Here is a 14,227-nt window from a genome sequence, read left to right as displayed (position 1 = left end):
GACAAATCAGACTTTGTTTATTAAAAAAATACTTTACAGGAAAAAAAAAAAACTATGCATTCCATTGTCCTATTTTACAAAGAAATAGCTTAACAATTTAACACACTTAGACAGCTACAAAAAAGCACTGTGTTAAAAGGATTATTATTCACACAAATTTAGATTTAAGACTATTCATTAAAAACCTTTTTAAAACACTCATTAATGTCAATAAACAAACTAAGGCCACAAAACGCAAATAGTCCGCCAGGCAAATTATACATTTCATCTATATGCAAAGACCTCTTAGATAAATTAAAGCCACAGGAAAAAAAAGTCTTAGCTGCCAATCAAAATGGAGTTTAGTCACAGAAAACACTATTACATGAAAATTTACAACATGTGATAGTAGTACATAAGTTTTTTAGAGAGAATTGAAAAGTGCTATATTAAGAGACATTGGTCTCAACTACATGCACAAGTGAATCCTAAAAGATGTATGAAGAAAATGGAAGGCCATAATATTTATGGAGAGATACTTGCTTTTAAAGCAACAAACTTTCAGGATGAGGATAGGTCCATGTGCTAAAGAAAAACATCTGTCTTGTACATTTCCTCTACTTACTGCATGACCAATAAATACAGCGACAATCTGTTTTTAAAAAAATAATACTTAGCAGAAATATGAACCTCTGGCATGTACTAGTGAAAGGTTCTTTTTATAAAACTTGTAGCAATGATAAAACAGACACAAACTCAATTATTCTAAAGATATAAATGCAAATAAATTTTAATGGCAAATACAGATGAAAATAAATGATCTAATAATGAGCTAATAATAATTAAAAATATATGCACTAAGGGTTTTTTGAATGTTAGTCTTGTTCCTAAATTAGCTTTCATTCTAGATAGTATTTATAGAGGGAAAAGCTATAAGCAAAAATCTCTCCAGTCACTAAGCATGAACTTTTTGCCTATTAAGACTGATGCAAAACATCTTTTCCTAAGGTTTAGTTTAGTAAATAATTTTATTTGATAAGCTCCTTTTTCCCCCTACAAGAGCTTTTAATATTAGTCGTTATTCCAGCTGTCTCTAAGGGGAAAGGGGACCTTCCAAATGTCTTTAATTTGAAGTATTAATAATAAAGTACCAGTGAAACAAATCCTAAGTATTAAATTAGCAAATTAAAAGTACAATCAAGCCGAGGAATTTATTTGTAAAGTTAAAACTTTGGAGGGGAAAGCAGATCTGTAGTTTTTATTATTATTGCTTTATGAATTTGGGCTACTTCTTTGAATCATAATCCTACTCTGAGTATATCCTGGTAATTACAGTATGACTTCTGGGGCAAGGGGAAGACTTTTCTCCTGATTAGTGAATACCATAAAATCATTCTAATTACTAAGTTAAGAATACTTATTTACTGGATCCTTTTCCATAAGAACATTTAAAAAATATCCCTCTGCTCCACAAAATACTAAAACTTATAGCCACATTCTGCAAGTAATCTCAAAAGAGTTGGCACAACGGATAATATACCAAAAAGGAAGATCAGCTTAAACTTCAGTTACAACTTCACTGCCATCACTACTTTACAAATCAGAAGACGCCAGATTGTTCCATGCCTCACTCCACCAAACCAAATAATTTAATTTTAGAAAAGTTGCTATCATTTGTATCGCTAAACTAGGATACAGCTTTAAAGCAGTAACAAACTCAAAACTTGCGCTTGTATATTCATCAGTCTTTAAAGCATGCTATTAAAATCTAATACTCACATAGGACATTCAGTTTCCAGATACATTACTAGCTAAATGTTTCTCTCTCGGTTCTATTGCAGTTCTAACATACAATGAATTTATTAGTACATGATTTTAAACATCTTTATACTGTTTTCATATTGGAGTTGAGGGTAGAATGTTTTATAAAAAGAAAATGGGGATTTGTTTTTGATTGTAGGTCTTTGCAGATCCGCTGGTTCCTGAGTGATTATACACAGTGCTGGCTGTCAGGAGACAGTCTCCTTGTTTATTAGCAATGACCAGCTTAGATGACAGATGGCATCTGCTGGATGGCAAGTGGGAGATGGGGAAATCGGATCTTGGAAGACAAGAAAAAAATAAAAAGTTTTCACTTTAACAACCTTGTTCTTCATGATTATTTTGAAAAGCAAATGTTGCCTGAGAAGAATTTTACTTTGCACAGCCTGGTAAAGCTCTATGAAATTCTTCTGGACAGTAAAACAAAAACAAGAAATAACCCAAACCCACATACTCAGTGATTCACCCCCTCCCCCTAAAATAACAAAAAACACCCTCAAAGGCAGGTCCCTTAAAAACTAGTCTTGATAAACTAGAATTCACCCTAAAATTTATACCCAGGATTTCGAAACACCCCTGCAATAATCACATTACTCTTCATACCATTCTAATTACCTTATTTACAAAGATAACTAAAACCAACATCACTTCCAATTCATAAATGGTTTACACTGAAATGTTTCTCTATTTGTCTTCATCCTTTGTAACAGAGAATACATACATATACATATATATAAGGAATAATACAGATTCTAACTAATCACTGCAGTATTTGCTGATGGTTACTTTTCTATCGGTTTACACAGTGACCCCTATACTTTGCTAATATGCGTTTAACTACACAACAATATTGCACAAAGTAATATTTATATAAGATTTAACCTATTTCAGAATATTTTAGAGAAAATTCATATTTGTATTTCAAAAGATGCAGCTATGTTTTCATGGTGACAGACATAATGAAGCAGCATCTTTTTTTGCCTATGTTAATGTAAATATTCCAAATCTCACTCTCCAGGAAAAAAAAATCTCCAAATTGCACTATAACCAGGTAGATACAAGAATCTGGTCTTAGATGTGGGGAGTACTCTTCCTTTAATAAGCAAAAGGCCTATCATATTATTAACTAAGAGAAAGTGAAATGTGTATCACATTAACATTCTAAAATAACAGAAAGTTAAGACTACTAGCTATATGAATTGTGCCTGTTCAGAAAAAAAACTGTTAAATACTCAGGCACTAATAAGGATTAGGCTACCTGAAACTCTAGGATGAAGTCTAGTGCCATATTCTTTATTAGACAGTAGCAACACAGAGCAATAATAAATAAACCCAGGTGTCAATAGATCTTTATCATGAAGAGGTTGATGCTAGGTGACAAAAATAGTTTTTCCTAAGTTTCATGCACAAAATATGGCAGCCTCATCTGAAAGATAGATATCATTCTATAAGTTTGATACTCATGATCAGTTTAGGAAGCAAAAGTGTCCACACAGAATGTGAGGATGCTAGGAAGCAGAACAATATAGAGTATCATGTCAACATTATCTCTTTTACCCAAAATATCTTCCATAGTTACCAAGTATTCTAGAAGAGATTAATGAACCATGGAGAATGAATGACCAAGGACTATTCATCTTTAGATATTTTTAATTGAAATATCCACTGGGCTTTAAATAACAGATACCAAAAAAAAAAAAAACAGTTTGGATCAGAAAGTGCTGTGCTTTCTCTTTTGTTAAGAAATCAGAGAGCCACTGAATTCCTTAGAAACTACCTGCTCTTTATGGTTGAAACTAAATACATGACTTGCCCATGTACAAGATGCAGGACCTCTTTCCTGCAACCTATGCCATTTTTACTGTAGAAATTGGATCTGTGCCATAAAAGCACAAGTACTAAATCATAAATCTGATCTCCTATCATAAAAACAGCAAAAATGGCAAGAGACAAGTCAAGATAAAATTAAAGGAAGTGAATTAATTTACCAAATAAGAATCTGTTATTCCAGAGAATTCTCATTTTGATTTGAAGAAGAGATTGAATTGTTACCTCACACCTTAAAACAGAAAGTAGCAGCAGACCCACTATTACATACTGTACTAACGGGATAAGATACAACTCTTAACTTTGCATAATCTGTGTAAAAAAGATATGCTTGACATTTGTGGAATGTCATTTCTCTTTATAGAATTATAGGCAAGATTTCTCCAATAAAACTTAACTTAAGCCAGTTATAAAACTATAACTTCACATCAAAATTTAAAAAAGTTAAAAAATGTGTTTGAATATGTACATATCACACAGGAGTGCTTGAATGTTCCTGTAGACTGTGTTGCTGGTCAGAGTCCAGTCTACTTTCCACCTTTAAAACTGGAATAGACTGAGTCATCTGATCTTGCTGTAGATTAAGTTCAGATGAAGGTGGGAAGGACGATGAAGCAGTTGTCAAAAGCTGCGTCTCTGTGCATGTTTCCTCAGATTCAGTTTTTATCCTCACACACTGGGAGTCAACTTCTAATTCTTGCTTTCCAGTTAAATCACAGTCCACATTAGAACTGCCTTCTGTGTTTTGAGAGGCATCCACAACAGGGTGGTACTGTTTAAGCCTTATATGCCAGGCTAAGCTGCACACTGCTGACACTGTTTTGAACTGATGAATGACATTTCTAGGGATGAAGTAGATATCATTGTCACACAGCTGAATTCGAGCATAACGAATGCCTTCCCGCCTCATTTGGTTTAGTTTTGCTTCATCCACCCACTGCACACACTGAAAAAGGGAAAAAAGTTTCATGAGATTTTAAAGTAAAATATGCAAAGATTAAGTCAAATAAAATAATCAGCACAGGAAAACAGTAGGTTCAAATTAAAGCCAAACAATACTATACAATATACAATTTACTACAATTCCTAAGATACATTTTTCCTCATATGTTATTACTTTTCTAGTAATAAAGTACAGATTAAAATTAGGACTGGCCTACAGAATCATTAAATAATTCAAAATGCAACTAAATATCAATATTCTTTGCCCCATGCCAGAGCAACATTTATCTGTTTCTTTCACTGTCTTCCAGCCTTTTGTAGGTGAGGGCACACAGTGCAATCTGGTTAACAGCTGAGACTGCTCATGGCCCAAACTGAGCATCCTGGGTCCTCTCCTCAGTCCCACCTGGCATCCCAATGACTGAAGGGAGACCCTAAGCATTTTTCTTGGGAAGCTCCATTTTAATGATTTTCAACATCCTCCACAAACAGCTTTTAAAATGAAATTAAATTCACTATACCATGTATCCAACTAAAAGGTAAAATGCACAATTAAATAAGTACAGATACTTAATTTCTAAGATCTCACTCAAAGAGCAAAGAAAAAGCAAAAGTTCTTACCTGGGAAACTGGAGGTTCATGAAGGTCTAACTGAAGTCTCTGTACAACATCAGTAAAATCCTCAGCATGAAAACAAATCACATCTTTGGTTATGCGAGGTTGGTCACTCCTAAGATTGACAAAATTAAGTTTTAGAAACAAGCATCTCATAATGGAAAATGATGACAATTTCAATCTTCCTGTTCCTGGAACTGCTACACTAGCAAAGAAATAGATGCATAAGACCTAAGGACAAAGTATACATTTGTTTCTTTCATCAACTTAAAAAAATAAAACATCAATAAAGTGATTTTTAAAAAATTAAAATTAGTTGTTATAAAACTTAAACTTTAATGACTAAATCATCTAACCACTTTGCCCCACCATCTCCATGCCACCGGACATCATCATCTTGACAGAAAGAAATGGACAGAATACATCTCAGACACAAATACCACAAATTCCAGAATACATCTCAGACATAAATACCACACGTTCCAGTTTTCAAAGCATAGAGTAGGAAAAAAAATAATCTTTAACTTAAAATATTACTGTCAACCTGTGATTGAACTCTAATTCTAAAGATCAAACCAAACTCTACAACAATATTGAAGACCCTAAAGGCATAAATATGAAAAACAAAGTAAAATACAGCTTTTAAATATGTTCTGAGCCTTGTTAAAACCAGGCCCTGAGTGTAAAAGGGTGCAACCTGTAAGAAAGCCAGTATAGCAGTTGCTCCCAAAATTAAAAACAGAATTACTATGCTGCCAAGTCGCTTCAGTCGTGTCCGACTCTGTGCGACCCCATAGACGGCAGCCCACCAGGCTCCCCCGTCCCTGGGATTCTCCAGGCAAGAACACTGAAGTGGGTTACTATATGACCTAGCAATTCCACTTCTGGGTATATACCCAAAAGAATGAAAGCACGGCCATGAAAAGATGTTTGTTTATAACAGCCAAAAGGTGGATGCGACCCAAGTGTCCACTGACAGACAAATGGACAAACAAAACATAGCATATACATATAATGAAGTACTATTCAGCCTTTAAAAGGAAGGAAATTATGACACGCGGTACCATATGGATGAACCTTGAGGATACAATGCTAACTGAAATCAATCACAAAAAGACAATAACTGTTTGATTCCATTTATATGACGTATTTAAAGTGGTCAAATTCATAGAGTGATGTTCGCCAGGAACTGGGGGAGAGGAGAAAGGGGAGTTATTGAATAAAAGGTATAGAGTTACAGTTCTGCAAGATGAAAAAGTTCTACTAGAGATTTGTTTTACAACAATGTGAATATACTTAATATTACTACAAACATTAAAATTAAAAATTGTTAGGATTTTCATTTTCATTTTGTTATGTGTATTTTACCACAATTAAAACTGTTCGCGACTTTTCAAATTGGTTAATGCTGCCTTAAGAAAATGTGGACTCAATCTTGCAATTGAGTTCCATTAACTTACCATTCACCAAACTGTACAGCTTTCAAAACCCCAACAGCAGCCGTACTCTGCCAGTCAAACCCCTGACCTACATGATCAGCATGAGCTCTTGTCCTATCTTCAAAGAGGACTTCCCGGGGTTCACTGGTCCGAGGTAGGTACTGGAGATTTTTAATTTCATTCATTGATCTGTAGTCAATTTGGTTTCAAAATAATGAGGGAGAAGAAAGCAGCAACATAAAAAATTAACAGCAGTAAGACAAATAAATCTACTAAAATACCAAATCTTAAATGAGGGCTGAGAAGGTTCAGCAATTTCGATCATCAGCATCTGACATGCCATAATGTAATGCTGAATGGGGTGACCTCCTTTTCTCAGTCATGATGTCATGATAATATGACAGCTGTTATCCTGACCTGGCACAAATGCGGTGTTTGAATATACAAACACTATAAATAGACAAATATATATAGCTCTGTAGCATGTATATACTGCTCTATTTAAAATGGATAATCAATGAGGACCTACAATATATAGCACAGGGAACTCTGCTCAATGTTTTGGGGCAAGCTGGATGAAAGAGGAGTTTAGGGGAGAATGGACCCATGTGTATGTATAGCTGAGTCACTTTGCTGTCCACCTGAAACAATCACAACATTTTTAATTGGCTATACTGCAATATGAAATAAGAAATTACCAAAAGATTAGTTGCCTAGTAACAGAAAATTTGATTCACAATTCAAGGCTGTATGTTTCTTGTACCTGGAGTCATTTTTAAGTCTCAAAGCATTCTACTAGACTTAACTGAAGAAGGCAACCTGAGCATCTACATCTGCTTCCACATGAAAATGGAAGTAAAAGACTTCAAGCTAATGTAGTAAGGGTGGGGAAGAGAAGTGGAGGAATGGATGGGATTATAGATGAAACAGAACTGGCTATGAATTGGTAACTGTTGCTATTCAATACATGAGAGTTTATTATATTATCTTCTCCTTTTTTGTGTGCTCAAAACCTTCTAAATATAATAATCTAAAGGTGACAGTAAAGGAATGAATGCGAAGCAACAAAGAAAATAAATCAGTAAATGAACACCATCAACACATTTCTGGAAGATGAAAAATGATTAAAACTTTTTGGACTAATGAAACTGAGCTGAGAAAGCCACAAGCCTAGACTAAACAAGAAGGGAATGGCAGCTAAAAAGGCTAGTAAAATAAGGATAATGGACAGAAAGGAAGTACAGTTGAAAAAAGAGCAAATAAAGTGAAATTCTGCAAATTAAACCTGTCAGCTGTCACTCCTGTGGCAGAAATTTGGTCAGGTATTTAAACTCATACAGAAGGCAATGTAGGTGACCCACCAGCATTTATCTCTCACCTTAATTTCTTTGAAAGAACTCTTAATTTTTATTAGGTCTCTCTGTCCCTACCCTCATTCACAAGTTCCAGAGATGGATCCTGATGAACTCTGGCAAACTATGTTAAGTTCATTCCCCTTGCCAGTGAATGATACAGGAATAAGCACAAACCGATTCTGGCTAGCAATACGACAGGAAATCTGCTAAGACTTTTGGGAAGCTCCCTGGCTCCTAAGAAAGTAGTAAAGAAAACACTCTTTTCTTTTTTTTAGGTATAACCAGATCCAGATGTATACCTAGAACTGCTATCACCATTCAGCAACAACTGTAATGGAAGCCACTGTAAATACAAAGCCTAGGTAGAGAGAATGACAGAGGAGAAAAAAGGAAAAGACCTTGTTTCTTGATGACAACACTGAACCACTGACTATATGGGCCTAGAGTCAACCTCTCTGAACTTCCTAAAATACAAGACAACATTTTACTTTATGAACCAGTTTGAATCAATTTTGTTGCTTGTAACCAAAACCATTCTGATAAACTTTCAGCCAAAAATACCTGCATGTTCTTCTCTAAACACACTGAACTTACTATATACACTCACATAATCCTCTGGCATTTGGACATATCCTTTAATGTCCACTTCTATGCCTGTTAACTCTAAAGTGAAACCTACCTATTGACAAACCTTACTGAAATACAAAAAGAATGCCCAGTAAGCCCAATGCTTTATTTCTAAATAGAAACAAGTAAACCAAGAATCACCAGATATGTGAAGACAGTCTACAGCAGCCTGAAAAACAACAAAATAAACAACACTGAAATTTAAGAATTTTGTCAGAAGACAAATGTCAAGTAAATGTCCCAAAATCGAAAGCAGAAAGATAATAAGAAATATGAAGCTAATCAAACTGGGAGATCTATTCAACCAACAGCAGTTTCCAAAACCATTGGTTTTGGTTACAAGCAACAACGGAAAGAAATAATAGAGAAATGAAAAGATTACTGAAGCAACTAAGCAAGAAAAATTTCCAGAAATCAAAAAAGACATGAATTTTTAAGTTTAAGGAACCCACCAAACAACAAAAAGGATTAAAATGTAAGAATAGGAATTAAAAACCCAAGCAAAGATGTGTCATTGTGAAATTAAGCTCCCAGGAGAGGAAAAGAAAACAGGTTACTTACAAAGGAACAATAATGACACTGGAATTAAGACTTCTCATAAACAATATTAGATACCAGAAGACATTGGGGCAATGTTAAAAAATCCTAAGGAAAATACATCTTCTAGACTCCAGCTAAACTACAGATCATATTTAACAACAGAAAAAGAAATTTTCAGACATTATGATCACTCAATACCTTCCTTTTCTTAGAATATAATGAGTATGTCATCAAGCAGAAAAAGAAATAAACCCAGAAAGAAGACAACCATAAGTTTAGGTAGAAAAACATTAAATGGGAACTACTAGGTAGGTAACTGTGAAATAAGCTTTTCACATTGAGGGAAAAAAAACACAGAGCTCCAAAAGATTTCCAGGTAAAAAGTGATGTGTTAGACCAGACAGTATGGTTGAAATTCTGGATTCTTGAAGGTATGATAAAAGCAAAGAATGCAATTAACTAACAACATTCTCCCTCAAAGAAGCTATATTTAAAAAAAAAAAAAAAAGCCAAAAAGCAGCAGTAGCCAAAGCCATGTAGAAAGTTAGTGTGATTTTAGAAAAAAGTCTTTGTAACCCCATTGGACTGTAGTCCCACCAGGCTCCGCTGTTCATGAAATTCTCCAGGCAAGAATACTGGAGTGGGCTGCCATTCCCTTCTCTAGGGGATCTTCCCAATCCAGGTATTACAGGTCTCCTGCTTTGCAAGCAGATTCTTTACTGTCTGAGCTACCTGGGAAGCCAAATCTTAAACAACAGAAAGAACAGAAGATATTAGAAATATGGTCAAAAGTGTACAGTAGTATCCCCTCAAAAAAGGCCATCAGAAACAAGAAAAACCGAACAATTCAAAACTAACCAGCAAGATCCAAATATGAACCAAACTAAAATGTGGCATGATTTTCAGTATCTAGGTGAAATATAGAAAAGAAAGATCCTTTTGTTTATTATTCCTTTGAGTGACAACAAACCACTTGAACCTTAGAATACGAATTTTAGCCTCCAGTAAACTTACTACCCATATTATTTTAAATGCCATTTACTGACTTTCAAATTTTAGAATACTGCTCTTGACAAAGCATATAGAGCCTAATTACAGTTTTAAAACAGAATATGAATTAACCTCAACAATGTATAAGCACAGTTGACAAAAAGTACAAGGGGGAGGAAAAGGCTAGAGTAAGAGTCATTTAACTATCTGGAAAATCCCAAAAGGAAGGAATCCCTACCCAGTATACCATGAAATTGACAAATTTCCTGTCAAAGCCTTAAAACAAAAAGGGCATTAAAAACAGAAAACATTTTTGCCTCTGGTGAAAAAAAGGTGTTTTCATCTAGAGGAAAAGGTAGCCAGGATTTTGTTTTAATTATAACCGCCCCCCCATACTGTTTGATGTTTTAAAACCCTGTGCATATATTTCTTTAACTCTAGAGTTCATAAATTTAAAGATCATCTTCATTTGCAGTGCCCTTGATAACTAAACAGCTTCCGCATTGATTTCATCATTTTCAGCAACAGGACATTGTCAGTAACACATAAAGATGACATTACTGTTTAAGTTCTGATTTATTCACTCTAATTCAAACTGCTTTTGATGGCTCTCTTAAGAATATTTAATCCCAATAGAAATTAAATTTGATAGTACCTCAGATTAGTGGAGAAATAATAAATTGTTAAATAAACAATGTGGGTACAACTGTCTAATTACTTGGAAAGAATGTTAAACAATCTCTCCCTCTATACTGAAATCAACACCAGGTTAAATACATAATACTGAAATCACATATGTAACTAGGAGAAAATGTGAGTATTTTGTAACACTAAATGAGAGAAGGCCTTTCTAAATTTGCCACTAAGAAAGAAATCTCAGAGGAAAAGATGTATCTGACAACATATGAATAAAACTTTCTGTGACTAAAGAGAAAAGAAACAACATCCCAATGGAAATATAAGTAAAGAAAATTAAAAGGGAATCACAGAAGAAGAAATTCAAACCCCTCAAAAAGGCAAATTAAAATAACATTTTTGTCCAATCAGATGAAAAAAGAGAATGTTAGTGGAGGGCATAGGGGAAAGGGTACTATCTTACTATTGGGTAGAAATATAAATTGGTACATTTCTGGAAGTCATTTAGAAATGTGTATATACTTTGAGCCTTTAGCAATTTCTACCAAGAAAATAAACATGCATATACACAAAAAATATCTACCTACCTACCTACCTATCAACCAACCAGCCAGCCACAATGATGTACCATAAATGTTTAGTAATTGGCTTTAGTGGGGGAGATGGCTGATTTGCATTAGGTTGGTGCAAAAGTAATTGCAGTTTTCATTGTTGAAACCTGCCATTTAATACTGGAATACATTCTTAAATAAATGTGATTATGTTGTATATCATTTTAATGTGCATTTCTTGCTTTATGTTTTGCTAAAGACTTATTGCTTACTGTTTGCTTTATATTTATTTTAGACTATAGAAATGATGTTAGACAAAAAGCACATTTGAGCAATTTTCTTATTCGAGTTCAAAATGAGTCGTAAAGCAGCAGAGACAACTCGCAGCATCAACAACACATGTGGCCCAGGAACTAGAAACGTACATACAGTGCAGTGGTGGTTCAAGGGGTTTTTGCAAAGAAGATGAGAGCCTAGAAGATGAGAAGCACTGTGGCTGGCCATTTGAAGGTGACAGCAACCAACTGAAAGAATCATCAGAGCTGATCCTCACACAAGAAGTTGCCGAAGAACTCAACCTCGACCATTCTATGGTTGTTTGGCATTTGAAGCAAGTTGGAAAGATGAAAAAGCCCACTAAGTGGATGCCTCATGAGTTAACTGCAAATCAAAAAAAGCGTCCCTTTGAAGTCTCATCTTCTCTTATTCTACACAACAATGAACCATTTCTCGATTGGACTGTGATGTGTGATGAAAAGTGGATTTTATACAACTGGTGACAACCAGCTCACTGTTGGACTGCGAAGAAGCTCCAAAGCACTTCCCAAAGCCAAACTTGCACCAAAAAAAGGTGATGGTCACTGGTGGTCTGTTGTCGGTCTGATCCACTACAGCTTTTTGAATCCTAGCAAAATCATTACTTCTGAAAAGTATGCTCAGCAAATTGATGAGATGCACAGAAAACTGCAATGCAGGCAGCTGGCACTGGTCAACAGAAAGGGCCCAATTCTTCTCTACGACAATGCCTGACCGCCCGTCTCACAACCAACACTTCAAAAATTGAATGAATTAGGCTATCGAAGTTTTGCCTCATCTGCCATATTTACCTGACCTCTTGCCAACCAACTACCACTTTTTCAGGCATCCTGACAACTTTTTGCAGGGAAAATGCTTCCACAACCAGCATGAGGCAGAAAATGCTTTCCAAGTGTTTGCTGATCCCAAAGCATGGATTTTTATGCTACAGAAATAAACAAACTTATTTCTCGTTGGTTATTGTACATTGTAGGTGGTTGTACAGCTGTTGCTGACTGTAATGGTTCCTATTTTGACTAACAAAGAGTGTTTGAGCCTAGTTAAAATGATTTAAAACTCACAGTCCGAAACTGCAATTACTTTCGTACCAACCTACTAGCTGATTTGCTTATTTCTGTGGTACAAATACTCCCAACATGGCCAATTTCAAGCTATTCACGTGACCTCACTCAGCGTGGAATTGTGAGGCTAACAATGGCCCTATGAGCTGGTATAAACTGGCTCCAGCACACCACTGTCATGTTTATCAAAATACCATTTATCAATATACTAAAAAACAGAAACAATTTACATTAATAAAGAATTGGTAAAATAAATCTTGATACAACCATACAGTCAAAACTACATAGTTATTTAGAAATGATGATATGGCTGCATCTTAATAAGACACATTTTAAAGTAATCATCATGTAAAGAAGGAATTCATCGGCGTACAAAGAAAATTTATGAGTGAATATAGACCAAAATTTAAAGGTTAACATGCCTAAATGAGTGGGATTATAGATATTTTTTGCCTTTTTACTTTTTTTCTGTTATCTGATGTTTGTTTTTTAAGTTTCTACCAATCAGGAAACCAATCATTTCCTTTGGGGAAAGATTATAGAATAAATCTTTCTAAAATAAATAAATATATAATACTTTAGAATTTAGAATATCAAAATTCATCATTATGAGGCACAAAAACTGTGGTTTAGCAATGTGCAGAAGTTTTGGTTTATTGCCATGTTCTATCATGCTACCACCTCACATTTATAGTTTTTATAAACTATTTTCATAATTATCGCCAAGTACTAAGGTTATCCATACTTAAATCTAGTATTGCTTTTCTTTTAGTTTTAAGGTAAGGTCTAAAGCTAATCTGTTAAAACTCATTTTGGGGACCTTAATTTTGAGTTCCTATTTCCATAATCTAAGCAAATATATGCCATGTTCAGTCTCATTAAATGAGATTTGTTCTCATAGTTCTAAAGTAAGTTAATCTACGTTTGTTTTAAACAAATTTTGCTTCAAACAAAAAATATGTTAGGCCAATATGAATTACTATACATCACTGGTTTTACTCAGAGAACACTGATCACTTGCTACGTGCTATGAAGAATTAGACTGTCCTTAAAAAGGTTAAAATTTATAGTAAAAAACAAAAAATTTGTAAACAGATCATTAACGAACAGAATGATGTGTGAGCACAGAAAAGGGAATGACCAATTGTTTAAGGGAACAAAGAAAAGCTTCACAAAGGAAGTGACATCCAAGTTGAGTTTTGAAAATTCATTAAGAGTATATCAGGTAGAAAGGAAGATGATGAAGGGATGCTACTCCAAGTAAAAAGAGCAAGGCAAAAGCACACAGATGTGAAAGACCATGGTTTAGAAACTGAATTCAGTGTGACCGGACCAGATTAAAAGCAGATACACCTAGAAGAAATACTGTCAGGGCCAGATGATAACAGAACCTTATCAACCACACAAAGGAGTTTGGACATTTATCTCGCAGGCAATTAGGACCCAAGTTTAAAGAACAGAAGGATTTTTTTTATTTTTAAAAGGATGCCTCACTCTGGTATCTGTGTAATGAGTGAACTGGACTAAGG

At 34.7% G+C, this 14,227-nt stretch overlaps 1 protein-coding gene across 2 annotated transcripts in view; it reads right to left on the bottom strand.

Annotated features, from left to right (window-relative positions):
- The window catches only part of RSBN1 (round spermatid basic protein 1), a 43,204-nt gene continuing 28,977 nt past the window's right edge, over positions 1–14,227 (bottom strand). For both annotated transcript variants that reach the window (XM_005887100.2, XM_070367460.1), the window contains 3 exons: positions 6,645–6,812; positions 5,191–5,299; positions 1–4,573 (listed from right to left, as the gene is read on the bottom strand). In XM_005887100.2, coding sequence (XP_005887162.2) covers positions 4,100–4,573; positions 5,191–5,299; positions 6,645–6,812 — 751 coding nt within the window. In that variant the 3' untranslated portion in view covers positions 1–4,099. The remainder of the gene's footprint in view (positions 4,574–5,190; positions 5,300–6,644; positions 6,813–14,227) is intronic.

The sequence above is a fragment of the Bos mutus genome, chromosome 3 (assembly GCF_027580195.1).
Source record: "Bos mutus isolate GX-2022 chromosome 3, NWIPB_WYAK_1.1, whole genome shotgun sequence".
Lineage (NCBI taxonomy): Eukaryota > Metazoa > Chordata > Mammalia > Artiodactyla > Bovidae > Bos > Bos mutus.
Note: the sequence above shows the minus strand (reverse complement) of the source record. Positions and strands in the feature narration are given on the sequence as shown.